Raw genomic sequence first — 24,061 nt, forward strand, 5'->3', positions numbered from 1 at the left:
CAGACACAAAGCAGGACCCCCGGTCCCGACACCCGTCTCCTGAGGTTTCCCGGGGGGCAGCGCGGCCGGCGGCTCTCCTCACTCCCCGGTGTCCCACCCCGGGGTCCTCTGGAGAGCCGTTTCCGGGGGGCACCCTCCGGCCGCCAGGGCTGCCTCTCTCTGCCTGCGCTTTCGGGGGGCAGAGGCCACAGCTCCACCCCCGGGCTCACAGGTCAGCAGCGTCTCAGCGGGACCCGCCAGACACCCGCAAAGAAAAGCGCCGGCGCTTCCCCGCGTGTGGCGGGGCTCCCCCCCCCCCCCAGGGAGCAAAGAGGACGCAGGGAGGTGAAGGGTTAGACCAAGGTCAGAGCCATGGGCAGGGGAGCACCCCTGGGACCTGCCGGCCACCCCTCCAACACGCGAGGGCCACCCCACGTAGAGCCGGAGCGTGAGCTCTCCCCACGGAGGCGCCGTCCCCCGCGACCCCCACCGCAGCCCGGGGGCAGCCCGACCCGAGGCGGGGCTGGGGCGCGCGCCCCCGGAGCCCTGGCCGGTCCGGCGCCCGAGCGGCGGGCGGCAGCGCCGTGAAGGGACGCGACGAGGGCAGAGGCGGACTCTGCACCGGGAGGTCAGGAAAAGCCGGTCTCAGGTGAGGCTGAGCCACGTCCTCCGGGCTCCGGGGGAGGGAAGCGGGGATGCCGGGACCACCGGGCAGCCGCGGGGCCGGCCCCCAGGCCCCCGTCACCTCGAGCCCAACGACGTGGCCACGCCCCCGCGACCCCGGCCGGACCCCCGGCCGCCGCCACTCACCAGAAGAAGGTGTTGGTGCCGTCGTCGTAGACCTCGGACTCGGTGCTGCGGCGGCCGGCGGGCGCGCCATCCGGCGGCTCCTCCAGCGCGGCCTTGCCCGCGGGCACAGGGGACCCCGGCCGCGGCCCCCCGGCGCCCCTGCGCTCGCCCCTCCGCATGGCGCCTCGGCCCCGAGCCGCTCCTCCCCGCACCTTGACCTCACGTTCACCGGGTCACCGCGAGAGCGCCGCGCACGGCGCACGGAGCGCCGGGAAGGGGTCGCGGCGCTCGCCGGCGGGGTCTCCGGAGAGCAGGGGCTGGGGGCGGCTAGGAAAGGGTAGGCGGTGCATTGTGGGACGTGTAGTCCGCACTTTCTGGGCCGCGGGGCATGCTGGGCCTTGTAGTCTCCGACCTCAAGGGTTAGAAGCGGTGCTTGCTGGGAAGGATGCCGCCCGGTTGCTAGGTAACCTCCTGCGGCTTGCTGAGAGCCTCCTGATGCTGGGGCTACCCTAACCCCCCTCCACAGGGGGCCTGACCCAAGCCGGCCCCCCAGCCCCGCCCGCGCTTTCCTGGAGCGCCTTCCTGGTGGACCCCTTGCCCCAGCTACGAGGGACCAGAGCTGTCAGGATCTCCGGACTCCAGCCTGCAGGATAGAGTAGTGAGGACGTGTTGATTTGGGGTGACTCAATTTGTTGATATAGACCGGCCCGCACAAACCTGTAGCCCTGAGCCACTCTGAGAAACAGTCTGACAACAAATCCGTTAAACACAGTGACCATGTGACCAGCAATTCCCCTCCTAGGTATACAGGTTCACAGCCAGTTATTTAAAAAAAATAAAAGCCAGGCCCACTGGCGTGGCTCAGTAGTTGAGCGTTGACCTATGAACCAGGAGGTCATAGTTTGATTCCTGGTCAGGGCACATGCCCGGGTTGTGGGATCCATCCCCAGGGTGGGGCATGAAGGAGGCTGCCGATCAATGATTCTCTCTCACCATGGATGTTTCTATCTCTCCCTTCCTCTCCCTGCCTCTCTGAAATCAATAAAAATATATTTTTAAAAAAATGAAATGAAAACAGCCAGTTATTTACCAGAAGAGTGGATTTATTCAGGAACCGCAGAGGACTGCAATTCGGGACAAACGTGCTATAGCAGGAACTTTGGGCAAGCCCAGCAGGCAGAGGAGAGGAAGGTCACTTATGGAGAAAAAGGCTGCTGCGAGTGAAAGCCCGTTGGAGGACAGTGAGTCCGGGTGGTGGTGGCTGCTCCTTGGCCAAGTTGCCCTGGTTCCCACTGGCTGGGCTTGTTGGGCGAGGAGAAATCCTTCCTTCCTCCCGCTGGGGCCTTCCCCCGCGGGGTAGTGGGGACACATCTGGCTGGGAATGCAGGTGTCTTTGCCTGTTGGGTCTGTAACTGAGATTCTTCCCATTGGGGTGTAATTGACCTGGAATTATGTGTGAGGGCTCCCCCTTCAGGCCTCCGGACTCCATTTAAATGAGGTTTCTTTTATTCGTTTTCACAGCAGCATCCTTTATAATAAGAGGCTAATACGCAAATTGTCCCCTCAGGAGTTTGACCACTTGATATGATGTGCGCTGACCACCAGGGGGCAGCGCAGAATGAAGGAAGGCCCCGGCCAGCAGCCAGCAGCCGGCAGCTGGCAGCCGGCAGCCGGGGGAAGGAAGCAGCCCGATCGCTGGCCGGGCCTAGGGACCCTACCCATGCACGAATTTCGTGCACCGGGCCTCTAGTTGTTCATAATAGCCAAAAGCGGGAAGCAGGTAATGTCCGTCAACTGATGAATGGATACACAAACTGTGTCTCTCCACACAATGGAAAATGACTGGGCCGTAAGAGGAATGCAGTTGTGACACATGCTACAACATGGGCGAACCTTGGCAACATGGATGCTAAGTGGAAGAGGCCAGTCACAAGAGACTACATATTATATGATCTATTTACATGAAATGTCCAGAACAGGCAAACCTGTGGAGACAGAGAGTAGATCCGTGGTCACCAGGGGCGGGGGAGTGACTGTTAAAGGGTCCCGGTTCCTTTTCCAGGCCGTGAGGATGTTCTAAAGCGGACTGTGTTGACGGGGGCACATATCTGTGATGATACTAAAAACGAATGAGGCGGTTGGGCGTTGTCCCCGTGCACCAAAAGGTTGCCGGCTCGATTCCCAGTCAGGGCACATGCCCAGGGTATGGGCGCTATCCCCAGTAGGAGGGGGGGAGGGTTGCAGGAGGCAGCCGATCTATCTCATATCTCACATCCATGTTTCTCTCCCTCTCCCTTCCTCTCTCTCTAAAAAAAAATCAATTAAAATATGTTTAACCCTTTGCACTCGCTTGCTTTTTTCTCGATTCCTTTATTCTACTTGGGATTTAATTTTTTAAATACCCCAGATTTTACAAAGCGCGGCAGTAGAAACTGGAGTTTCTTTTCATACAAACTTATTTATTTGGATTTTTTTATATTTCAAATTATTGATACATTCAAAGAGTAATTTTAATCTCGACATCCGAGTGCAAAAGGTTAAAAAACACAAACTAATAAACTGTACACTCTAAGTGGGTGGGCCGTATGCTATGTGAATTATAGGCCAATAGAGCTGTTAAGATATACCCGCAAAACCGTGTTTGGGGGGGCTCCTCCCGCACACAGCCAGGCCTGCCAAGCAAGGGGTCCGGCTGTGATCTGGTGGTGATGGGTCCCTGAGTCTCAGCCCCTGACCCCTACGTGGAACCTCCCAGTAGGGTGGGGACCTACAGGCTTGGCAGCCTGGCTCCGGGAGTGTGCTGTGGGGCCTTCCCGGGCCTGCTGCTGCCCTCTGCCTGCCCTTGGCCCATTCCCTGCGCCAGGCTTCAGCGCCTTCCCAGCGTGGCCAGCGTGGCCGGCGTGGCCGGGCAGCCCGCGTCTCTCTCTGCCAGTCTCGAGTTTGTGTGGGTGGGTGGCGGTGAGGCTGGAGGGGCAGGCAGGGCTGGACTCCGCTCCCCACGCTGAGGGCCACAGGCACTCATGGACCAGGACAAGCAGTTCCCAGGCGCTGGCCTTCACAAGCAGGCGCCGTGGGACCCACTGTGCCCGGGGAAGGGATGTGGACTCTGGAGCAGCAAGCGTCAGAGCAAGCCGGCCTCTGGCACCCCGTCTTCCCGGCTAAAGCGCCCCGCGGGCTGAAGCCATCCTTCAGGACCCTGGCCTCCCGCCCCAGCTGGTGGCGCTTAGTGTCCGGGCATCGCTCTGGCGCTGTTGGGGCCCATTCCTGGGTACGTGTCTGCCTGCAACCTGCACCCAGAGCCCTCCTCCACAGAGGGGACCCCCCCCCCGGGGACCCCCCCCCCCCCCCCCGCCTCTCCAGAGCGCAGAGGCCGGGCAGGGCCTTATACCTGCGCGCCTGGGGTTCCAGTCCAGACGTCTCCGCCCGGGCGGGGCCCGGGGACGGGGGCGGGGCCTGTGGGACCGAGCGTGGGCGGGGCGGGGCCGGAGCTGGGCGGGAGGGGCGAGCCGGGGCGTCCTCTGCCCCGCGCGGATCACTCGGATCACTCGGATCACGCGTTAGTCGCCTTTGAGCCCTGGCCTCTGGCCAGCGAGAGCTCCCGAGGCTTAGAAATGCCGGCTGTGTGATCTTTACACCCGCAGGTCCTAGTTCCATCTCTGGTTCAGAGACCGAGAAACTCAAGCACGAGAAAGTGGGTGATATCCCCGCCCTCCCCCACCCCCGCGCCCCCGGGACCCCACTGTGAGCCCTGCACCGGAGCTTTGCACCTGGGCCTGTCCGGGTCTCACTTCCGCCCGGTCCCTGTCCTGACCGCCCCCCTTCACCCTGATTGCAGCCCTGCGTGCCCCCCCCCTTCGGACACGGACACGGACACGACGGACACGGACACGGACACGGACACGCGGGGCGGCAGAGCCCGCTGCAGGGTTTGGAGCCCATGGGGAGGGAGCGGCGTGCGCGCCTAGGAGGCCGTTCCAGGTCCTCGGCGGCGCTCAGGGTCCCGCGGGGGGAGGGCGCAGAGGCGCTGACCTTCCTGGGCAGCGGGGATGGGCTGACCGCCAGCAGCCCCAGCGGCCGGGGTGGGGCAGGGGCTTTGAAGGTGTCCGTTTGGCCTGACTCCGGGGTAGCCAGACGAAGCTGGCATGGGCAGGGCCTGGCCGCAGCGCCCAGGTCTCCTCGGGCCCGCGGGACCCCCTCGTGGTGGTGAGACGCTGGCGGAGATGCTCTGGGAGAGAAGCCCGCCGGTCTGTGAAGGAACAGTGACCGCGTTTCCCGGGGCTGGTCCGTCCGTGGAGGTGAGCGGGTTACAAAAAACTGTACCCCCACGTGCACACCCCCGCCGGGGCCTTCCCTGCGGGTGGGTGCAGAGACTGGGGACAGCAGGGGTGTCCGATCAGCCTGGACAGCTGTTCCTGAGGGAGAAGGGGAGCTGGTGGGAACGTGTGGTGGAGGGAGAGCAGGGGTCTCTTGGGACCCCGATGCCGCCTGGTGTGACAGGCTCCCGCGGACCTGGGCAGCAGGGGCCCAGCCTGGGCGAGGGTCTCCCCGCAGGGGCCTGCAGCCCAAGGGGCGGGGGTGGGGGCCCGGGACCAGCCCAGAGGGTACGCAGGAAGCCGGCCGCCAGCTGACCCTGCGCTGCCTCCGAGAAGCACCTCGGTGAGTGAGACCTCCGAGTGTCTGGGCCACATGCAGCCATGAGGACAGGGGTGCTTGCTCCTGCCTGGGGCATCCCACGGGGGCCCTCCTAGAGGCTCTGTCAGCTGGACCTCCGCTGTGGGGGCCCCCAGTGACCCCAGGGGAAGGGGAGGAAGTGGGAAGGGGCCCCAGTTCCTCAGAGGGAAGAGCCAGGTAGGCCAGGCTCTGTGGAGTCGGAGGAGGAAGGGCAGGGGGCAGGGTCCAGGGTCCACGGGGAAGAGAGGAGGCTCCCGTGGGCCTCTGCCCAGTTCTCTGCCCAAGACGGGGCCGGGGGGAGTGTGCCTTGGAGGGCCTGGCCCCCTGCCCTGTGGTTTCTGCCCAGGGGGTTCCTGGGACCCAGGCTGGGGGGCAAGGCGGACAGAGCCCTGAGCCTGGGCTTCACCTTCCGTCCCGGTTTCTGGCTCGATCCCTAGTGGTCAGCGTGCAGGAAGCAGCGGATTGATGGTTCTCTCTCATGGATGTTTCTCTCTCTCCCCCTCCCTTCCTCTCTCTCTCAAATCAATAAAAATATTTTAAAAACAACAATAATAACGAGTCCTGGTCTGGCCACCTGCAGATGCTTCTCTCAGCCACGGCGTGGGGTTTCCGGCGTACCAGTCACAGCCCACCACGGATCTCCCCAAGTCACAGCCCACCACGGGTCCCCCCAGTCACAGCCCACCACGGGTCCCCCCAGTCACAGCCCACCACGGGTCCTCCCAGTCACAGCCCACCACGGGTCTCCCCAGTCACAGCCCACCACGGGTCCCCCCAGTCACAGCCCACCACGGGTCTCCCCAGTCACAGCCCACCACGGGTCCCCCCAGTCACAGCCCACCACGGGTCTCCCCAGTCACAGCCCACTGTGGGTCCCCCCAGTCACAGCCCACCACGGGTCCCCCCAGTCACAGCCCACCACGGGTCCCCCCAGTCACAGCCCACCACGGGTCTCCCCAGTCACAGCCCACCACGGGTCCCCCCAGTCACAGCCCACCACGGGTCCCCCCAGTCACAGCCCACCACGGGTCTCCCCAGTCACAGCCCACTGTGGGTCCCCCCAGTCACAGCCCACCACGGGTCCCCCAGTCACAGCCCACCACGGGTCTCCCCAGTCACAGCCCACCACGGGTCCCCCCAGTCACAGCCCACCACGGGTCCCCCCAGTCACAGCCCACCACGGGTCCCCCAACAGAAATGTGTCATCCCTGCGGGAACCCACAGCAAACATGTCACCCTTGGGTCTGAATCCACAGCCGCCTGCACAGGGCTGCACTCCAACAGCACTGGTGCTCCTGCCCCCTGACACTTGGGGTGCTCCTGCCTGCCCCCCCCCCCCACCAGCGGCGCCCTGCTGAGCGCCTGCTCTGTGCCCAGCGCTCAGAGCCTGGCTCCACAAAGCAGGGGCTCAGGGCAGAGGAGACGTTTCCTGTGGCGTCTGCCTCCTCCTCCATCCTCCGAGCCGTCTCTCCTTAGGGGAACCCACTCTGGACTTGGGGGGTCGGGGCTGGGTGCTGGAGGGGACCTGGGAAAGCTGAGTCCTGGGCTCAGGAAGAGTGAAGGGGAGCTAGGGCATTGGGGGAGCGCGCGTGTGCCCCCTTCTCTCCCCGGTCCCCCCTGGGAGCGGGTGTCCAGCTGAGCCCATCTTCCAGGGGGAACCTCTGCAGGTGAGGGTGCAGGCCCTTGGGAGGGGTGTGCCCTGCACCCTGCGCTGGCTCCTCCCCACTGCCCGCAGCGGGAGGGCGGGGAGGGAGCAGGAAGGTGAGTCCCACGCGGAAGTCAGGTAGGACCCGCCCGGCTACCCGGCTCCTGCTGAGCCACCGCGAGGGCTGCCAACATGCAGGTGAGTCGGCTGCGCTGGGTCCCCCTGTGGCCCCTGCAGCAGCTCTGCCCGCCTCCCCTGGCGCGGCCCCGGGGTTCCTGGGACCCAGGCTGGGGTGCAAAGCAGACAGAGCCCTGAGCCTGGGCTTCAACTCCATCCTCAGGCGAGAGGACGAGGGCGCTTTCCTGGGGTCCCAGCGCCTCCAGGGGGGTCCTAGTGAGTGAGTGGGGCCTAGATGGGCAGGCCTTCCGCCCCCAGGCCCTGCGTCAGCGTGAGGACCCCCTCCCTTGCCTGGGCAGCTCTGCCCTGTAGCTGGTGCCTGAGGGGAGGGTGCCCTGGCCTCCGGGGTGGGCTGACCTTGGGTTGGCGGGGCCAGGGTAGCCAGCCGGGCCCTCTGCTCCCTGGGGTCCTGCCCCAGGCAGAGGTGGGTTGGCTGAGGGCGACTGGATTCTGGTTTGGGGGACAGAGCAGGTGCGTGAGGCGGGAGGTGGCAGGAGGGGGTCCGGGAGGCACCCTTTCTCCCCTCTGCCCAGGGGGAGTCTGCAGGGCGGGCCGGCACCTGGGCGGCAGGAGCGGCCCCGGGAGGGAGAGCGAAACCAGCCTGCCGGGGCCACGCAGGGCCCTCCCGGGCGTGGGCCAGAGGCAGCCTCACTCCGCCTCCGCCCGCCCGGCTGCTCGGCCCTCCCAGAGCAGGCGGGTCTGTCCCGGGATCTCGGGGACACCCAGGCTCCCCTGCTGCCCCCGCTCTGGGGGTCAGGCCCCTGCTGGGTGGGAGCGGCAGCACCTGCCTTGGCGGAGGTGAGAGGGTTAACCCTTTGCAGGGCAGGTGCAGACGCAGGCAGCCGTGCTCAGCGGCCCAGCCCCCCGCCGCAGCTGGATCTGAGCACGGCTTCCCCTGCCCAGGCCCTCCCAGGGCTCCCCGTGGCCCCGCCGCAGTCCAGGCTCCCGCACCTGCAGTCCTCCGTGGTCTGGCGTCTGCCAACCCTGAGCCTCAGCTCCTAGCAACTCCCTCTGCTCTTGGTGCTTCTGCGAAGCGGCAATGCTGAGGGCTGAGGGCTGAGGACCAAGTCCCCGGGAAGAGTGACTACCAACTCTCCCAGGCGCCGAGTGCCGGGTCCCTAGGAGTGGGAACTGCCAAGTCCTTGGAGGTGCTGGGTACTGAGTCTCTGGGAGTACTGAGTCCCTGGGAGTACTAAGTACCAAATCCTCAGAGGTGCTGGTACTGAGTCCCTGGGAATACTGGGTCCTGGGAGTACTGAGTATCAAATCCCCAGAGGTGCTGGTACTGAGTCCCTGGGAATACTGGGTCCTGGGAGTACTGAGTACCAAACCCTCGGAGGTGCTGGGTACTGAGTCTCTGGACACCAATTGCATGCTCTCCTCAGAGCCGGCTTCCCTCTCCCAGGAGCTACTCCCACTTTTTTGCCTCCTGCCAGCCTCTTGCCCCACAAGGCCAAGCTCCAGGCCGGTGCCGGCCCCTCCAGAGCCCAGTGCCCCCTCACACCACACACTGCCCAGGAGGGCTGCACACAGGGCAGGCCGCGTCATCTGCGGGCGTCTGGGGACGCATGGGTGGACAGCACACAAAAGAATGAATCGACAGTGACATACAGATGGGTAGCTGTGGGGGGGAGGGGGAGAGGGGGCAGGGAGGAGGGAGGGCAGACCTGCTTCAGAAGCTGAGAGGCAGAGCGGGGGGGGGGGGGGGGGACGGGGCGCGTTTGCTCAGGGAGGATGGGGGCAGGATGTCCCCTCGCTGGATGAGGACGTGCTTTCGGGGCTGAGTCAGGAGGGCCGGGTGTGATGTGACCCTCAGAGACGGTGAGGGGAAGCCCACATGCGTCCGTGTGCCGCTGACGTGGTGTCACACGTGTGTGCTCCGTGTAGCCCGCCGGCCAGGCTGGGTGGTGGTCCCTTCCGCCCAGCCGTGTTGCTGGTCCCGCTGGTGACCTGGAGCCAGACTGGGAGGGACAGACAGAAGGCACTTTCCCAGCCCCGACGCCTGGTGGGAGCGAGAACCCCCAGAGGATAAGCCTATCCCTGAGAACAGCAATTGGGACGTCCTTACACTCACAGGGATCTTGTTGGTCTGAAACTCAGATGGGCCGAGGCGGCCTGCGCACTCCCTGGCAGTCCTGGAGGGCAGACTGGCTGGAGCAGTCCAGGCAGGCCTTCTGGAAGAGGCGTGCTTGAGCTTGGCAGGAATGTGGTTGGCGAAGGGACAGGCTAGCAGGTGGGGCACCAGCAGGACCCAAGTCTCGGCCGTGGGCGACTGGTGTGAGGGCGGTGAGCCGGGGCCTCTGGAGGGCGGGGGCCATAGCAGAAGCCTGGGGCCAAGGGGGGCCATGGTGGGGTGGGGGTGCCCAGACCTGCCAGCAGTTGGTGTGCGGTGGGTCCTCGGATGGACACAGCCCCTGGATTGTTCCCCGAAACCCTTCTCCCGGGGAGCTGCCAGCCGGGACGCAGGCTGAGGGCCCTGTCACCCATGCGAGCACAGCGTGCTCGGTGCTTGTGCGGGGGCCGCGGTGGCTTGGTGTGTGGCACTGAGCCCGGTGGGGCTGGCCCTGTCACGGCCGAGGCTGGAGGAGGTGGGTGATCTTGCCTGAGGTCGTGTGGCTCTGGGCTCCGGGGCCAGGGCCCTCGCCCTGCCCCTCAGCTCAGGGCTCCCAGGTGACCTGCTCTGACTGTGGACCGTGTCCCCACCCCAGCCGCCTGGCTCCCCAAGGAGGGCCCTGGGTCACTGTCTCAGGCCCCCTCCCGCTCCCGCTCCCCCTGCTCGGTGGTTTGGCATGGGGTCCCATGTTATAAGGAGTTATACATACAGAGCGGGCTCCTTCCCCTGACGTCAGCGCCCAGCGCCTGGGCCCTGGTCAAAATGAGGACCAGGCCCTGGCTGGTGTGGCTCAGTGGATAGAGCGTTGGCCTGCGGACCAAAGGGTCCCAGGTTTGATTCCGGTCAAGGGCACATGCCTGGGTTGCAGGCTCGGTCCAACGTGCAGGAGGCAGCCAATCAATGATTCCCTCTCATCATTGATGTTTCTCTCTCTCTCCCTCTCCCTTCCTCTCTGAAATCAATAAAAACATTTTTTTAAAAAATGAGGAGCCAGCACAGCCGCCTCGACTCCGACGCCACCGGCTTCCCCACTTCCCTGGCCGGTCGGTGAGGGACCCCGCGTGGCATTTGGCCACCCCCTGTCCGGGAGGTCCCCGTCCCACCTTGTCCTTGGCCCGTTGGGTCAGCTCAGGTCTGGAGAAGGTCCCTGTGATGTCTTCCATGCTGAGACGGGACTACAGGTTTTAGGGAGGGCACCACACACCATCACAGCGCATCCCTGACCTCTGAGTGCCATCCATGACCTTGACCTTCACTGCCTGGTTCTCCTCTGCAAAGTGACTCCTTGTTCCGCCCACACTCTCCATTGGCCGCTGAGTGCAGCCCACACGCAGCAGGAGAGGATGAGGCCCCCTCCCGCTCCCCGGGGCCACAGGCCGCACGTATCCGCTTCCCCCCTGAGGTTCTGATGCAGCGTCTGTGTGTCTGTCCCGGACCTGCGGGTCCTCACTGGCCTTCGTTTTACGGAACTGGGTCACACGTCACGTTGGACCCCAATGCCCCGTGGGAGGAGCGGCCCGTTCGTGTTCCGGTGGCGTGATCTGCCCCACGTGGGGCCACCGCGGGGTCTTCACCCATGCACCCGCCCGTGGGAATGCGCGTTATCCCCACCATTTCGGTGTGACGTTTGCGACCGTGAGCGCCCTGTCCCTGTCTCCAGCCGCGGCGGGGCGGGGCTGTGGGATGATCATTTTGTTGACCAAATCCACGTACCCATATGTGCTCCCGGGCAGCACGGGGCTCTGCCGACTTCGGCACTGTAGCCCCTTAAGGCGTTTGTGACCGAAGGGCTAGCAGGCGGCAGGCACCTCCCGGCCACCTGGCCTGATTCCTGCATTTCCCGAGCTCCACGTCTTCCCCCGTGCGTGCTCCACGGCTGTGAAGCCCCTGTTTGCGCCCTAACCGGTGTGGCTCAGTGGACAGAGTGTCAGCTTGTGGACCAGAGGGTCCCGGGTTCGATTCCAGCCAAGGGCACGTACCTTGGTTGCAGGCTCCTCCTTGGCCTGGGCCATGGTCGGGGCACGTGCAAGAGGCAACCCATCGGTATGTTTCTCTCACATGGCTGTTTCTCTCTGTCCCTCTCCCTTCTACTCTCCCTAAAAGGTCAATGTGGCCCTGACTGGTGTGGCTCAGTGGATGGAGCGTCGGCCTGTGGACTGAAGGGTCCTGGGTTCGATTCCGGTCAAGGGCATGTACCTTGGTTGCGGGCACATCCCCAGTAGGGCGTGTGCAGGAGGCAGCTGGTCGATGTTTCTCTCTCATCGATGTTTCTAACTCTCTATCCGTCTCTCTTCCTCTCTGTAAAAAATCAATAAAATATATTTAAAAAAATAAAAAATAGTAAAAGATCAATGGAAACATAGCCTCGGGTGAGGGTTAGCAAAAAGCAAACAAGCAAACAGAAACCCCGCTCGCAGGCCTGCGTTAGGGCTCCGTCTTTCCTTAGGGCTCAGGACCTTCGGCCATCTTTCCGAGGAGCTGCTGCTGCTGGTCGCTTGCCCTCAGCCCAGGGACGGCCTCCTGTCTGCTTACCCCCCCTCCTCCCCCGGTTATGGGAAGCCCCCTGGTGCATGGCAGATGCTCTGCTGTGGGGACAAGCTCAATCCCCCCTCCCTCCCCCCCCCCCCCCCCCCCCCGCTCCAGGGTGAAGAGAGATTGCAGATGGTGGTGGGGATGGAAGGGGACAGCTACCCGCTGATGGACATGGGCGCTCCTGAGGTGAGTCTCTGCTCAGACCCTCTGGGCTTGGCCCGCTCCGTCCCACTCCCCACGCCCAGCCCACGCCTCCCTCCTGCAGCCTGACCGCCCCGACCAGACCCTGACGGACTACGTCCTGGTGGCCGATTACCGCACCCAGAGGAACCCCAGGCAGGTCCACCAGCAGCGGCAGTTCCTGAAGGGCCTGCAGGCCAAGGGCTTCCAGTTCAAGGTGGGCCGCCCGGAGCAGGGGCCGGCGGGGCTGGGGAGGGGGCTGGGGGGTGGCCCGTGGTCGGTGCCTGAGGTGAAGGGACTGGGATGGAGGGGGAGGGTCCCGAGGGGGACAGAGTCCACTGCCCCCCCCCCCCCCAGGTGAAGGAGGACCAGGAGAAGGTGTTCTTTGGGATCAGAGCGGACAGCAGGATCTTCAGCCTGTACCGCACGCTCCTCATGGAGCCCGAGGGCCCGGCCCCCAGAGTGGAGTCAGCGCGGCCGCCCCCCATCCCGGACACCACCAGGTGAGCGGCTGGCCCAGGCCCGCCAGGCGGACCCCCGCCTGCCCCGCCCGGGCCTGGTCCTGCAGGAGAGGCCGCGGGCATGGCCGCGGGCTGTGTCAGTTCCCACACCTGTGAAGGGCGCTGACAGCTCTCACCTCTGAAAGTTACACGGCACTTACAGGGTGGGCAGGAGCCGGCCGGCGTGGCTCCGTGGGTGAGCACTGACCTAGGACCCAGGAGCTCACGGTTCGAGTCCCGATCAGGGCACAGGCCGGGGTTGCAGGCTCCATCCCCAGTGGGGGGCGTGCAGGAGCAGCCGATCAGTGATTCTCTCTCATCATTGATGTTTCTCTCTCTCTCCCTCTCCCTTCCTTTCTCTGAAATCAATAAAAATACATTTAAAAAAGAAAGAAAGGGTGGGCAGGGTTCGGAGAGGCCGAGAGGACCCGCCCCGCCATCCCTTTGGGCTCTGAACCCACAGGCAGACCCACTCCCTCCCGGCCCTCTGCCGGCCTCTCTCTGAGCACCTGCTTCTCCCCGCAAAACCCCCCCCCCCCCCCGCCGAGCTCCAGCTCTACAGCCTGGTCCACCCGTCCCCCCACCCCTCCTCCACCACCTGCCGGCTCACCCCAGGCCCCCCGAGCTCGGCGGGGCCCTGGTAGTGAGACTGGCCAAGGATCCGAGGCAATGGAGGGGCTCCTGGGGGCGCAGGGGACCTGGCGGGTCTCGGGGAGGACGATGAGTAGAGGCACCTTGATGGGGTCTGGGAGGACCAGGCCAGGGCGAGGGCCCTGGGACGGCGGGGGGACCACGTCTCATAGGAGAAGGCTCAGGAGGAGTGCGGCTCTCCAGTCAGATGCTCCTGTGCCACCTCCCGGGGCAAGTCACGCAGCCGCTCTGAGCCTCGGTCTCCCTGAGGCGGAAAGGCCCAGGGATGGAAAGAGGGTTCGCTACTAAAGCTGTAGGGTGTGCCCCGGCCGTGTGGGAGCTCCAGGGAGGAAGTGCGGTCGGAGGTGGGGGTCAGGCCCGGCTTCTGGGGTCCTCGGAGGAGAGGGACCGCTCCACATAGAGCCCCGTCCTGGAGCCACGGGGGGGCTGCACCCTGGCGGGATTCAAGGAGGTCGGGGTGGGCTCCCAGAGGAGACCTGGGTCTGGGCTCCGGCCAGGTGGGGAGGCAGGTAGGCCGGGGCTCCCCCTGGATGGCTGGGGCCTGGGCCCGGCTAGCAGGGGGCGAGGTCCACCGAGGTTACGCGGAGCCATCCTGTGTTTCAGAATCCGGATCGTCAACTTCATCCTGAACTGCAGGACGGCAGCTGGCGGTGAGGACGGGGCGGGCAGCGGCCGGGCGGTGGCCATCAGGGGGTGTTGCGGGGGGAGGATGTGGCCGGGTCCTCCCCCCTCCCCTCTGACCTGAGGCTCCCTGTGACCTTCAGACACATTCCAGGATCTGGTGAAGGACGGGGTGTTTGAGACCCGGTTTCCGCTGCACAAGGTGAGGGGCGGGCTGGCCGGGAGCCTGGCTGAGGGTGGGCGGAGGCAGGCGCTCTCACTCAGTCACTGCGCCAGGGGGAGGAGCCCCTGAAGAGGAACTGGGCCCGCTGGAGAAGCATGTTCCGTGAGCAGCCCATCGACGACATCAGGTAATCCTGCCCAAGCCACAGTGTGCTCCTTCACAGCTATACCTGTGCCCCGACCCACCTGTGCCCCAGCCCACCTGTGCCCCAGACACACCTGTGCCCCAGCCCACCTGTGCCCCAGACCCACCTGTGCCCGGACCCACCTGTGCCCCAGACACACCTGTGCCCCAGCCCACTGTGCCCAGCACCCACCTGTGCCCCAGCCCACCTGTGCCCCAGCACCCAGCTATGCCCCAGCCCACCTGTGCCCCGACCCACCTGTGCCCAGACACACCTGTGCCCCAGCCCACTGTGCCCGGACCCACCTGTGCCCCAACCCACCTGTGCCCCAGACCCACCTGTGCCCAGACACACCTGTGTCCCCGGACCCACCTGTGCCCCAGCCCACCTGTGCCCGGACACACCTGTGCCCCAGACCCACCTGTGCCCCAGCCCACTGTGCCCGGACCCACCTGTGCCCAGACCCACCTGTGCCCCAACCCACCTGTGCCCCAGACCCACCTGTGCCCCAGCCCACCTGTGCCCAGACACACCTGTGTCCCCGGACCCACCTGTGCCCCAGCCCACCTGTGCCCCAACCCACCTGTGCCCGGACCCACCTGTGCCCCAACCCACCTGTGCCCCAGCACCCACCTGTGCCCCTTAGACACACTGTAGCCCAAAGAGACACCTATGTGCCCACAAACACCTGCACCCCCACAGACACCCCTACACCCCTAGCAAATGTGCCGTCAATACAGACTCTCCTTGGCCGCGCCCCCATGCCCCGTCGGGCACAGGCCTGGGACGCCACCCCTGGCGGGTGGCCCTGACGGGCAGCTGTGCCGTAGGAACTACTTTGGAGAGAAGGTGGCCCTGTACTTCGCCTGGCTCGGCTGGTACACCTACATGCTGGTCCCTGCGGCCTTGGTCGGCCTCATTGTCTTCCTGAGCGGCTTCTCGCTGTTCAATGCCAGCCAGATCAGGTGGGGGGCGGGAGGGATGGGGGGCAATGGGGAGGATGGGGTGGAGCAGGTGGGGTCCCCCCAGAAGCGGGAGGCGGAGGGGCGGGGCCTGAAAAGGGTGGACGGGGTCACAGATTGGGAGGAGTGGGGTCAGGACAGGTGGGAGCGGGGGTGAGGGGGGTTCAGGAAGAGCCGTGCCAGCCAGGTGCCTGCACCCCCAGCAAAGAGATCTGTGAGGCCCACGACATCTTCATGTGCCCACGCGGCGACCACGGCCGCAGGTACCAGCGCCTCTCGGACACGTGCACCTTTGCCAAGGTTTGCTGCCCGGGCCCCCGGCCCTGCTGCCCACCCTGCCCGCTGGCTTGCTCCTCCCCGCAGAGCTGGGCGCCCCCGGGGGTGGGGGATGGCGCCCCAGCCCGCATGTCCCTCTCTCCAGCTCACCCACCTCTTCGACAACGAGGGCACGGTCATCTTCGCCATCTTCATGGCCCTGTGGGGTGAGCTGCTGCGGGCACCTGGGGGGTGAACGCCAGGGCCCCTCTGCCCCCCTCGCCGGGGCCCCCAGGGACGCCTGTGACCCCTGCTCCGCCGCAGCCACGGTGTTCCTGGAGTTCTGGAAGCGGCAGCGGGCCCGCGTCGTGCTGCACTGGGACCTGTACGGGTGGGACGAGGACCAGGTGAGGCCGGGCGGGGGGGGGGGGGGTTGGAGGATGGGGGGGGCCTCTCCCAGCGGCCGGGTGGCCGCGCCTGCTCTGTGCTGTGTGTTCTCGCACCTGAGGCAGTTCCTATGCCTGAGGCGTGTGCCCGTGTCTGAGGCATGTGCCTGTGTCTGAGGCGTGTGCCCGTGTCTGAGGCCTGTATCCCGTATCAGAAGCATGTGTCCATGTCTGAGGCCTGTGTCCCGTGTCTGAGGCGGGTGTTCCCATGTCTGAGGCATGTCCCGTGTCTGAGGCATGTGTCCCGTATCTGAGGTTTGGCTCAGTGGATAGAGCATCAGCCCTCGGACTGAAGGGTCCTGGGTTCGATTCCAGTCAAGGGCACATACCTCGAGTGCAGGCTCAATCCCCGTGTCTGAGGCGTGTGCCCATGTCTGAGGCATGTGCCCATGCCTGAGGCGTGTGCCCATGTCTGAGGCATGTGCCCATGCCTGAGGCGTGTGCCCGTGCCTGGGGCATGTGCCCGTGCCTGAGGCATGTGCCCGTGTCTGAGGCGTGTGCCCGTGTCTGGGGCGTGTGCCCGTGTCTGAGGTGTGTGCATGTGTCTGAGGCATGTGCCCGTGCCTGAGGCGTGTGCCCATGTCTGAGGCGTGTGCCCGTGTCTGGGACGTGTGCCCGTGTCTGAGGCGTGTGCCCGTGTCAGGGGTGTGTGCCCGTGTCTGAGGCATGTGCCCGTGTCTGAGGCGTGTGCCCGTGTCTGGGGCGTGTGCCCGTGTCTGGGGCGTGTGCCCGTGTCTGGGGCGTGTGCCCGTGTCTGAGGCGTGTGCCCGTGTCTGGGGCGTGTGCCCGTGTCTGGGGCGTGTGCCCGTGTCTGGGGCGTGTGCCCGTGTCTGAGGGGTGTGCCCGTGTCTGGGGCGTGTGCCCGTGTCTGAGGGGTGTGCCCGTGTCTGAGGCGTGTGCCCATGTCTGAGGGGTGTGCCCGTGTCTGGGGCGTGTGCCCGTGTCTGAGGGGTGTGCCCGTGTCTGAGGCGTGTGCCCGTGTCTGGGGCGTGTGCCCGTGTCTGGGGCGTGTGCCCGTGTCTGAGGCGTGTGCCTGTGTCTGGGGTGTGTGCCGTGTCTGGGGCGTGTGCCCGTGTCTGAGGAGTGTGCCCGTGTCTGAGGGGTGTGCCCGTGTCTGGGGCGTGTGCCCGTGTCTGGGGCGTGTGCCCGTGTCTGAGGGAACACGGCTGCCTCACCATGTGCCCGTGTCTGGGGCGTGTGCCGTGTCTGAGGCGTGTGCCTGTGTCTGAGGCGTGTGCCCGTGTCTGGGGCGTGTGCCCGTGTCTGAGGCGTGTGCCCATGTCTGGGGCGTGTGCCCATGTCTGGGGCGTGTGCCGTGTCTGAGGCGTGTGCCTGTGTCTGGGGCGTGTGCCGTGTCTGAGGCATGTGCCCGTGTCTGGGGTGTGTGCCGTGTCTGAGGCGTGTGCCCGTGTCTGGGGCGTGTGCCGTGTCTGAGGCGTGTGCCCGTGTCTGGGGCGTGTGCCCGTGTCTGAGGCGTGTGCCCGTGTCTGGGCGTGTGCCCGTGTCTGGGGTGTGTGCCGTGTCTGAGGCGTGTGCCCGTGTCTGGGGCGTGTGCCTGTGTCTGAGGCGTGTGCCCGTGTCTGGGGCGTGTGCCCGTGTCTGAGGCGTGTGCCCATGTCTGGGGCGTGTGCCCATGTCTGGGGCGTGTGCCGTGTCTGAGGCGTGTGCCTGTGTCTGGGGCGTGTGCCGTGTCTGAGGCATGTGCCCGTGTCTGGGGTGTGTGCCGTGTCTGAGGCGTGTGCCCGTGTCTGGGGCGTGTGCCCGTGTCTGGGGTGTGTGCCGTGTCTGAGGCATGTGCCCGTGTCTGGGGTGTGTGCCGTGTCTGAGGCGTGTGCCCGTGTCTGGGGCGTGTGCCCGTGTCTGGGGCGTGTGCCGTGTCTGAGGCGTGTGCCTGTGTCTGGGGCGTGTGCCGTGTCTGAGGCATGTGCCCGTGTCTGGGGTGTGTGCCGTGTCTGAGGCGTGTGCCCGTGTCTGGGGCGTGTGCCCGTGTCTGGGGCGTGTGCCGTGTCTGAGGCATGTGCCCGTGTCTGGGGTGTGTGCCGTGTCTGAGGCGTGTGCCCGTGTCTGGGGCGTGTGCCCGTGTCTGAGGCGTGTGCCCGTGTCTGGGCGTGTGCCCGTGTCTGGGGTGTGTGCCGTGTCTGAGGCGTGTGCCCGTGTCTGGGGCGTGTGCCGTGTCTGAGGCGTGTGCCCGTGTCTGGGGCGTGTGCCCGTGTCTGGGGCGTGTGCCCGTGTCTGAGGCGTGTGCCCGTGTCTGGGGTGTGTGCCCGTGTCTGGGGCGTGTGCCCGTGTCTGAGGCGTGTGCCCGTGTCTGGGGTGTGTGCCGTCTCTGAGGCGTGTGCCCGTGTCTGGGCGTGTGCCCGTGTCTGAGGCGTGTGCCCGTGTCTGGGGCGTGCCTGGCCCCCAGGAGGAGGTGGCGCTGGAGCTCATTAACTGCCCGGACTACAAGCTGCAGCGGCACCAGCACTCCTACCTGAAGAGCACCATCATCCTCGTCCTGTCCCTGCTCATGGTACGCCCCGGAGCCGGGGGGGGCGGGGGGGGCAGGCGTCGCGCCTCTGAGCCCCCGGCCCCCGCAGATCTGCCTCATGATCGGCATGGCTCACGTCCTGGTGGTCTACCGCGTGGCGGCCGCCGCCGTCTTCAGCAGCTCGGCCCTGCCCTTCCTGGAGGAGCAGGTGACCACGGCCGTGGTGGTGTCCGGGGCCCTGGTGCACTACGTGACCATCCTCATCATGACCAAGGTGCGTGGCGGGCGGGGGCCTCCGCTGGGCCCATAGCCCATAGCGAGCCCCAACCACCCCCCCCCCCCCCCGTCTCGCCTGCAGATCAACAAGTACGTGGCCCTGAAGCTCTGTGACTACGGTGAGAGGGGGACACGGTGTGGGGGGGCGGACTCCTGCCGTCTCCGCTGCCTCTCCCCAGAGGCGGGAGTGGCCCTGGGAGACAGCTGGGGGCGCAGGAGGCCTGAGGGGCTGAGCAGCGGGCAGGGCGGGGGGCCGCCGTGGAGGGACAGGTGAGGCAGCCGTGTTCCCCCAGAGAAGTCCAGGACCTTCTCGGAGCGAGAGAGCAAGTTCACGGTGAAGTTCTTCACTCTGCAGTTCTTCGCGCACTTCTCCTCGCTCGTCTACATCGCCTTCATCCTGGGCAGGTGAGGCCTCCCCCTCCTCCCTCACTTAGCCCTGGGCACACCTGCTCTCTTTATATATATACTAGAGGCCCAGTGCACGAAATTCATGCACGGAGGGGGGGGTGTCCCTCAGCCCAGCCTGCACCCTCTCCAATCTGGGACCCATTGAGGGATGTCCGACTGTGGGATCGGGCCTAAACGGGCAGTCGGACATCCCTCTCACAATCCAGGACTGCTGGCTCCCAACTGCTCGCCTGCCTGCCTGCCTGCCTGATTGCCCTTAACTGCTTCTGCCTGCCAGCCTGATCACCCCCTAACCACTCCCCTGCCAGCCTGTTTGCCCCCAACTTTCCTCCTCTGCCAGCCTGGTCACCCCTAACTGCCCTCCCCTGCTGGCTTGATCACCCCCAACTGCCCTCCCTTGCAGGTCTGGTGCCTACCAACTGCCCTCCCCTGCTGGCTATCTTGTGCCAGCCATCTTGTGTCCACATGGGGGCAGCATCTTTGACCACATGGGGGCAGCCATATTGTGTCTTTTTTTTATTTTTTTATTGATTTCAGAGAGGAAGGGAGAGGGAGAGAGAGATAGAAACATCAATGATGAGAGAGAATCATTTATTGGCTGCCTCCTGCACACCTTCTACTGAGGATCAAGCCTGCAACCTGGGCATATGCCCTGACCGGGAATCGAACCAGTGACCTCTTGGTTCCTGGGTCGACGCTCAACCGCTGAGCTACACCTGGCTGGGCTGCATATTACTCTTTTATTAGATAGGATAGAGGCCTGGTGCACGGGTGGGGGCCAGCTGGTTTGCCCTGAAGGGTGTCCTGGATCAGGATGTGGGTTCCCTTGGGGCATGGGGCGGCCTGAGCAAGGGGCCTGTGGTGGTTTGCAGGCCAGCCATGCCCCCTGGCGACCCAAGCGGAGGCCCTGGTATCTGGAATTTATTTACCTTCTACAATTGAAACTTTGTATCCTGGAGCAGAGCCAAGCCTCCTGCTTGCTCCGTGGCGGCAGCCGTTTCTGTTGGGGTTAATTCACCTTCTATAATTGAAACTTTGTAGCCTGGAGTGGAGGCCTAGGCCGGCCAGGGTTGCAGAAGCTTTGCTTCCTCTGTTGCCGGGGACAACCCTGGCCTGCTCTTTCCAGCTCCATGGCTGCCGCCATTTCTGTTTCGATTTGTTTACCTTCTATAATTGAAACTTTGTAGCTTGAGTGGAGGCTTAGGCCAGGCAAGGGCAGGTGGAAAGCTTGGCTTCCTCTGTTGCCTGGGAAACCTTGCTCTCTGTGGCTGTAGCCATCTTGGTTGGGTTTATTTGCATACTCGCTCTGATTGGCTGGTGGGCGTGGCTGGTGGGCATGGCTTGTGGATGTAGCGAAGGTATGGTCAATTTGCATATTACTCTATTATTAGGTAGGATGTTTCATTTATCTTAGAGAGAGGAAGGGAGAGGGAGAGAGAGAAGCATCAATGATGAGAGAGAATCATGGATTGGCTGCCTTCTCTTCCTCTCCACTGTCCCCCTCGTCACCCACACCCCCTCTGTCCTGCCCCACTCCCCCCCCTTGTTGGGGGCAGGGTGCTGGGCTCAGCCTCCCGTCCCTCCCAGGATCAACGGTCACCCCGGGAACTCCGTGCGCCTGGCGGGCTTGTGGAAGCTGGAGGAGGTCAGTCTGTCCTGGATGCCCGCCCTGTCCCCTCCCCCGCCTGACCTCCCCCTTGCCCCTGCCCTGCCCCCTCCCCCATCTAATTTCCCCTTGCCCCCACAGTGCCACCTCAGCGGCTGCATGATGGACCTGTTCGTGCAGATGGCCATCATCATGGGTCTGAAGCAGACGCTCAGCAACTGCATGGAGTACCTGAGCCCGTGAGGACACCTCTTGCCCCCTCCCTTTTCCCCCTTCCCCTCCCTCCTCCCACCTCCCTCCGGCACCCCCTCCCCATCCTCCTCCCCAGTGCCCAGAGCCAGCGCTCCGGGGCCCTCCACCCCAGCACTGCTCCCTGCCCGCTACCGGGCTCCTGCCCCCGCAGGTGGCTGGCCCACAAGTACCGCTCCATGCGGGGCAGTGAGGCCCGGGACCCCGAGCTGAGGGACTGGCAGCACAACTACCGCCTGAACCGCGTCAACACCTTCAGCCTGTTTGACGAGTTCATGGAAATGAGTGCGTGCGCGGAGCTGGGCTCAGGGTGGGGCTGGGGGCTGGGGGCCGCGGAGCTCAAGGTGACCCCCCCCCCCCCCGGCAGTGATCCAGTACGGCTTCACCACCATCTTCGTGGCCGCCTTCCCGCTGGCCCCGCTGCTCGCGCTCTTCAGCAACCTCGTGGAGATCCGCCTGGACGCCATCAAGATGGTCCGGCTGCGGCGGCGCCTGGTGCCACGCAAGGCCAAGGACATCGGTCAGGGGCCCAAGGGGCTTGCTGCGCAGGGCGGGGCGCTCAGCGTGGGGGCCGGGGTGGCACGGGGCGCTGGGACCAGGCTGTTCCCCTTCCCCACACAGACAGCCCCCCGGTCTTCCTGGGTTGTCGGCCCAGATGCGGGTCAGGCCCCCGGAAGGGGCAGGCTGGCACCCACTTTGCAGATCTGGCGGAAGGGCCCGCAGCCTCCTTGGGGCGCTCGGCAGACCACAGGGAGCGGAGGGAGGGAGGGGCGCAGCCGCAGTGGCAGGGACCGAGGGCAGGCGGCCCAGGCTGGCCGCACTGAGACGGGCAGGTGTCAGGAGTGGACAGAGAGGGGAGGGGGGCGGGCAGAGGGAGGGACCTGTGAGAGAGGCCCTCGTCTTGGGCTCAGGGCTCCACCCTGGGGTGGGGGTAGAGCAGGAGGTAGAGCAGGCTTGGGGCAGCGGAGGGCTCAGACAGACAAGGGAGGCCGGGAGCCCGGAGCCCCTTCCCGTCTGTGTCCAGCCAGGGGAGCAGGAGAGCGAAGGCGGGCTGTTGGCCTTGGCCCAGGTCTCCTCGCGGGGCCTGGCCCTGGGGCTGCCACGGCGTGCCATTCCCGGAGAGGGGACGAGACCGTCCAGGCTCTTGGCTTGGGGGATGGGCGGTGGAGGTGGGGCAGGCAGCACCAGTGGCTACGGCTGGAGGAGCCAGACAGCCTCTCCCCCTGCCTGGCCCAGGGACCTGGCTGCAGGTGCTGGAGACCATCGGCGTGCTGGCGGTCATTGCCAACGGGATGGTCATCGCCTTCACGTCCGAGTTCATCCCCAGAGTGGTCTACAAGTACCGCTACGGCCCGTGCCGGCTGGGCGCCCGCCCTTCAGCCGAGTAAGGGGCGCTGCCACACAGCCCCTGGGTGGGGGGGGGGGCTCAAACTGTCCAGAGACCCCTGGGGAAACGGCCCAACCACAGCTCAGCAAGGGGAGCCGGGGGAGGGCTCAGTGCTGCCAATATTGCCTCTGCCCTGCCCTGCGGACCCGGGGCCGGAGCCAGGAGTGCTGACCGGGACCCCAGTGGGGGATTCAGGCCCAGAACCAGCTGTTTCCTGAGCAGGCACTGAACACCTGCCCTCCCCCCCCCCCCCAAGTCAGAGCCTTCGTGGCCTGCCTTGGCAGGGGAGGCAGGTGTGGCATCCGGAGCCCCTTCAGCCTCCCCCAGGGCCCCTCTCCCACATGGAGGAATGCGGAGGGGTCTGCACTGTCCCCACCCTGCGGTGACCCACCAGGCAGGAGGCAGCTCTCGGAAGCACCCACACAGCCAGCCCCATCTCTCCCCTCCCGCCAGCTGCCTCACTGGCTACATCAACCACAGTCTGTCCGTGTTCCACACCAAGGACTTCCGGGACCCGGTCAGGATAAAGGGCCCAGAGAACATCACTGAATGCAGGTTTGGACCCCCCGACCCCCCGACTTTCCCATGTATGCCCTCTGAACTCCTGACCCCTGACCTTAGGTCTTGCCCCATCCCAGGTACCGGGACTACCGCAACGCTCAGGACTACAACTTCTCGGAACAGTTCTGGATCCTCCTGGCCGTCCGCCTGGCCTTCCTCATCCTCTTCGAGGTGGGCCGGACCTGGGGGGTCCTCCTCCCTACCCCCACCCCCACCCCCAGCCTGCTTGGCCGCCTCACTCAGCCCCGCCCCGCCCCCAGCACGTGGCCCTGTGCATCAAGCTCGTGGCGGCCTGGTTCGTGCCGGACGTGCCGCAGTCGGTGAAGAACAGGGTCTTGGAGGAGAAGTTCGAGGAGCTCCGCGACAAGATGTGGTGCGGCGGGCCGAGGTGGGGGCCGGGCCTGGGCCGCGGGGCCACTCCCGCCTCCAGCTCCAGCCTCAAGAGCACGGACGTGTAAGGGGCCCAGGGCTGCTGCTGGCACCAGGCAGGGACTCAGCCGCCACCGCCGCCTCCACCCTGCTCATGGCCATGTGTGTGTGTGGAGGGGGTGTAAGAAGGCTCACATGTATGTGGGTGCATGTGAGGGGTCCTGGGAGGCCCATGTACATGAGGAGTCCCGGGAGGCCTGTGTATATGTGGGGTCCTGGGAGGCCCATGTATATGAGGGACACTGGGGGGTCTGTGTATATGAAGGGTCCAGGGAGGCCTGTGTATATGAGTGGCCTGGGGCGGCCCCTGTATATGAGGGATCCTGGGGAGGCCCGTGTATATGTGGGGTCCTGGGGGGGGCCTGTGTATATGAGGGCTCCTGGGGGGCCCCTGTGTATGAGGGCTCCTGGGGAGGCCCGTGTATATGTGGGGTCCTGGGGGGGGGCCTGTGTGTATGAGGGATCCTGGGGTGGGGGGTCTGTGTATGTGAGGGGTCCTGGGGGGCCCCTGTGTATGAGGGACCTGGGGTGGGGGGTCTGTGTATGTGAGGGGTCCTGGGGGGCCCCTGTGTATGAGGGACCTGGGTGGGGGGTCTGTGTATGTGAGGGGTCCCGGAAGGGGCACTAGGGCATCAGTGGGCAGCACACTTATCTGCTCCATCTGTTGGGGCTCAGCCTTGGCCCAACCCTGGCTTGAACTCTGGGTGAGCACTGCCCCCCCACCACGGAGGGGGTGCTCCTGATGCAGCCACAACGCAGGAAAGGCAGCCGTTGCTGGGCCCCCTCTGGCTGCTGGGCCCCATCCTGCCC

The 24,061-nt window shown here is 65.5% G+C and overlaps 2 protein-coding genes across 2 annotated transcripts in view; one reads left to right on the top strand and one right to left on the bottom strand.

Moving 5' to 3' along the window:
• The window catches only part of PTDSS2 (phosphatidylserine synthase 2), a 28,689-nt gene extending 27,568 nt beyond the window's left edge, over positions 1-1,121 (bottom strand). Inside the window, exon 1 of the mRNA XM_079788077.1 lies at positions 790-1,121. Within this exon, the coding sequence (XP_079644203.1) occupies positions 790-947 (158 nt within the window). The 5' untranslated portion in view covers positions 948-1,121. The remainder of the gene's footprint in view (positions 1-789) is intronic.
• Positions 1,122-7,233: 6,112 nt separating this feature from the next.
• ANO9 (anoctamin 9) lies at positions 7,234-23,649 on the top strand. Its single transcript, XM_079786874.1, has 23 exons — positions 7,234-7,282; positions 12,018-12,092; positions 12,172-12,303; positions 12,444-12,589; positions 13,841-13,887; positions 14,002-14,060; positions 14,135-14,208; positions 15,036-15,170; positions 15,371-15,467; positions 15,589-15,649; positions 15,747-15,829; positions 18,273-18,377; positions 18,445-18,609; positions 18,694-18,730; positions 18,905-19,016; positions 20,607-20,664; positions 20,767-20,864; positions 21,029-21,159; positions 21,242-21,394; positions 22,111-22,258; positions 22,715-22,816; positions 22,900-22,993; positions 23,083-23,649. The coding sequence occupies exons 1-23, from the start codon at positions 7,277-7,279 to the stop codon at positions 23,278-23,280; spliced, it is 2,316 nt and encodes a 771-aa protein (XP_079643000.1). The 5' UTR covers positions 7,234-7,276; the 3' UTR covers positions 23,281-23,649.
• Positions 23,650-24,061: the final 412 nt, after the last annotated feature.

This window comes from Cnephaeus nilssonii, assembly GCF_951640355.1.
Source record: "Cnephaeus nilssonii genome assembly, chromosome: 13".
In the NCBI taxonomy this organism is placed as follows: domain Eukaryota; kingdom Metazoa; phylum Chordata; class Mammalia; order Chiroptera; family Vespertilionidae; genus Cnephaeus; species Cnephaeus nilssonii.

Bases quoted from the DNA above. Each gene is read 5' to 3' on its own strand.
- ANO9 (XM_079786874.1), top strand. The intron at 19,017-20,606 runs GTGAGGCCTCCC...CGTCCCTCCCAG, and splicing joins ATCGCCTTCATCCTGGGCAG to GATCAACGGTCACCCCGGGA. The intron at 22,994-23,082 runs GTGGGCCGGACC...CCCCGCCCCCAG, and splicing joins CCTTCCTCATCCTCTTCGAG to CACGTGGCCCTGTGCATCAA.